We start from the raw sequence: 2,589 nt of genomic DNA on the forward strand, positions 1-2,589 counted from the left end.
CCCCGCCGCTGGAGTCAGGCCACCGTTCCCTGCCGCCATCGCCCCGGCAGCGGCACGCCGTCCGCACCCCGCCGCGCACCCCCAATATCGTCACCACCGTGACCCCACCAGGCACACCGCCCATGAGGAGGAAGAACAAGCTGAAGCCCCCGGGAACCCCGCCGCCCTCCTCCCGAAAGCTGATACACTTGATCCCGGGGTTCACGGCATTGCATCGGAGCAAATCCCACGAGTTCCAGCTGGGTCACCGCGTGGACGAGGCCCACACACCCAAGTGAGTGCGTTCGGTGGGTGCCCGGGCCGGGTAAGCCTGGTCTGCTCAGGTCAGGGAATCGGGAACTGCTTGTGTTCCTCACTCTAGTTGAATGAAAGGTGGCTTTTCACTGAGGGGTCTGAGAAAATGGGTAGGATGAATTTCCCAGAATTGGACATTTACAAAATATCACTAATACTCTAGAGTATGAGTCAGCAAACTACAGTCTAGGGGCTAAATCGAATACATCTGCTTTTGTAAATCAAATGTATTGAAACACACCTGCATTCATTCCTTTATATATTGTCTATGGCTGTTTTTGTGTAACAATAGCAGAGTTGAGTACGGCCCACAGTTGACAATATTTGCCCTTTACAGAAAATGTTTGCTGACCCCTGCAGTCCCTAGCCTCGTGCTGCCCCTAGAAATAGGATATGAGGTGTCTGTTAAACTTACGTTTTTGAATAGCCACATTAAAAAGAATAAAAAGGAGCAAGTGATAATTCTTTTCATAATTTATCATTGAACCCAATACATCAAAATATTGTCATTTGAACATAGAATCAATGTAAGGTATTATTACTGAGCTATTTTGCATTCTTTTTTCTATACGAAGGTTTGGAAATCCAGTGTGTATTTTATACCCACAGATCATCTCAGTTGAGGGGGGAAGGAAGCAGGATGATTTGAGGGAATTGGCAGAAGACCCCTGTGGGTAAGGAAGCGAGGCATGTGGTGGAGGATGAGACTCAGAATTAGGCAGGTCGCAGCACTGTCGACAATCGCCCAGCGGTGGAGACAGCCCACGTATCCATCAATGGATGAGTGGACAAGCGGTGTGGTCTATCCATAAAATGCAGTATGATTCTGCCATAAAAAGGAATGAAACACTGATACATGCTGCCATGTGGGTGGACCTTAAAAACCTTATGCCAAGTGAAAGAAGCCACACACAAAAGGGCAAATATGGAATGATTCCACTGCTCTGAGATTCCTACAGCCATCAAATTCACAGAGGCACAGAGGAGGACAAGGGTTGCCAGGAGCTAGGAGAGGCAGAATGGGGAGCTATTATTTAATGGGCATAGAGTATCAGTTTGGGATGATGAAAACATTCTGGACACGGATGGTGGTGACGGTCGCATGACAATGCAAATGATACTTAATGCTGCAGAACTGTACACTTAAAAATGGTCGAGTTGGTAAATGTTACGCTATATTCATATTACCACCATAAAAAAGAGAGAGAGAGAGTTAGACAAGATCCAGTAAGCCAGGGGTTGGCAAACTCCTTGTGTGAAGGGCCAGCTAGTCAGTATCTGAGGCTTTGCAGGTCCTTTGGTCTCTGTTGCAGTTACTTAGCTCAGCTGTGGTAGCACCGAAGCAGCCACAGATGGTAGGTAAACACGTGGGTGTGGCTGTGTTCTAATGAAACTTTATTTATAAAAACAGGTACCTGGCTGGATTTGTTCCACAGGCTGTAGCTTGCCAAGCCCAGTTGGAGACGATGGTGTAGAGAGTGATTCTCCTTTCTGGGGCACTGGGAATGCCCTACAGTGACTTACATGGGACATGTGATTTTACAAAGGTAGAATTCAAGTTGCTGTGTGAAGCCTAGCTTGGAGATGTAGAACACATGTTTGGGATTTCAGAGGTTTAACTGGACAACAGATGCTTTTCTGAATGGAGCTGGGTTTGATTTTCTTGGTCTTGTGACAGCCACAGAGATTGGGGCCTGCTGAGACCTTGAGAGAGGAGATGAAATGGCAGGGAGTGCACACTGCTGTTGTGGAAGATGGAAGAGGCATTTGGGGTCTGCTTCCTGTGGTGTCCCCACACTCTATGCGCCTCTCTCACCCCTTCCCTGTGCATACCACAAAGGAAGGCGGGACTTGATAAAAAAGCAGAGTCTCCAGACACGTCCTTTTTTCCCCCCTCTGAGTTGGAGTCTCACTCTGTTGCTCAGGCTGGAGTGCAGTGGCACAATCACAGCCACCACAGCCTCGACCTTTTGGGCTCAGGTGGTCCTGCCTCAGCCTTCCAACTAGCTGGGATTATAGGCTTGTGCCACCATGCCCGGCTAATTTTTTGATTTATTGTCAAGACAAGGTCTTGCCATATTGCCCAGGCCAGTCTCGAATCCCTATGCTCAGGCAGTCCCCTGTTCTCTCCCTCCCAAAGTGCTGGGATTACAGGCATGAGCCACCGCACTGGGCATATCATCTTTTAATCTGCAAAACAGGGGCCAAGTGAGAGAAGCTGCCCTTTGTTTTTTCGGGTTTTTTTTTTGAGTTGGAGTCTCACTCTGTCACCCAGACTGGAGTGCAGTGGCCGCT

General features: G+C 48.5%; 1 protein-coding gene across 1 annotated transcript in view; it reads left to right on the top strand.

Moving 5' to 3' along the window:
- The window catches only part of KSR2 (kinase suppressor of ras 2), a 445,700-nt gene that overhangs the window by 185,451 nt on the left and 257,660 nt on the right, over nucleotides 1-2,589 (top strand). The window contains exon 4 of the mRNA XM_008071604.2: nucleotides 1-274. This exon is cut by the window's left edge and continues 246 nt beyond it. Coding sequence (XP_008069795.2) covers nucleotides 1-274 — 274 coding nt within the window. The remainder of the gene's footprint in view (nucleotides 275-2,589) is intronic.

The sequence above is a fragment of the Carlito syrichta genome, unplaced genomic scaffold, assembly GCF_000164805.1.
Source record: "Carlito syrichta isolate Samal-C Ts95f unplaced genomic scaffold, Tarsius_syrichta-2.0.1 Scaffold314525, whole genome shotgun sequence".
In the NCBI taxonomy this organism is placed as follows: Eukaryota; Metazoa; Chordata; class Mammalia; order Primates; family Tarsiidae; genus Carlito; species Carlito syrichta.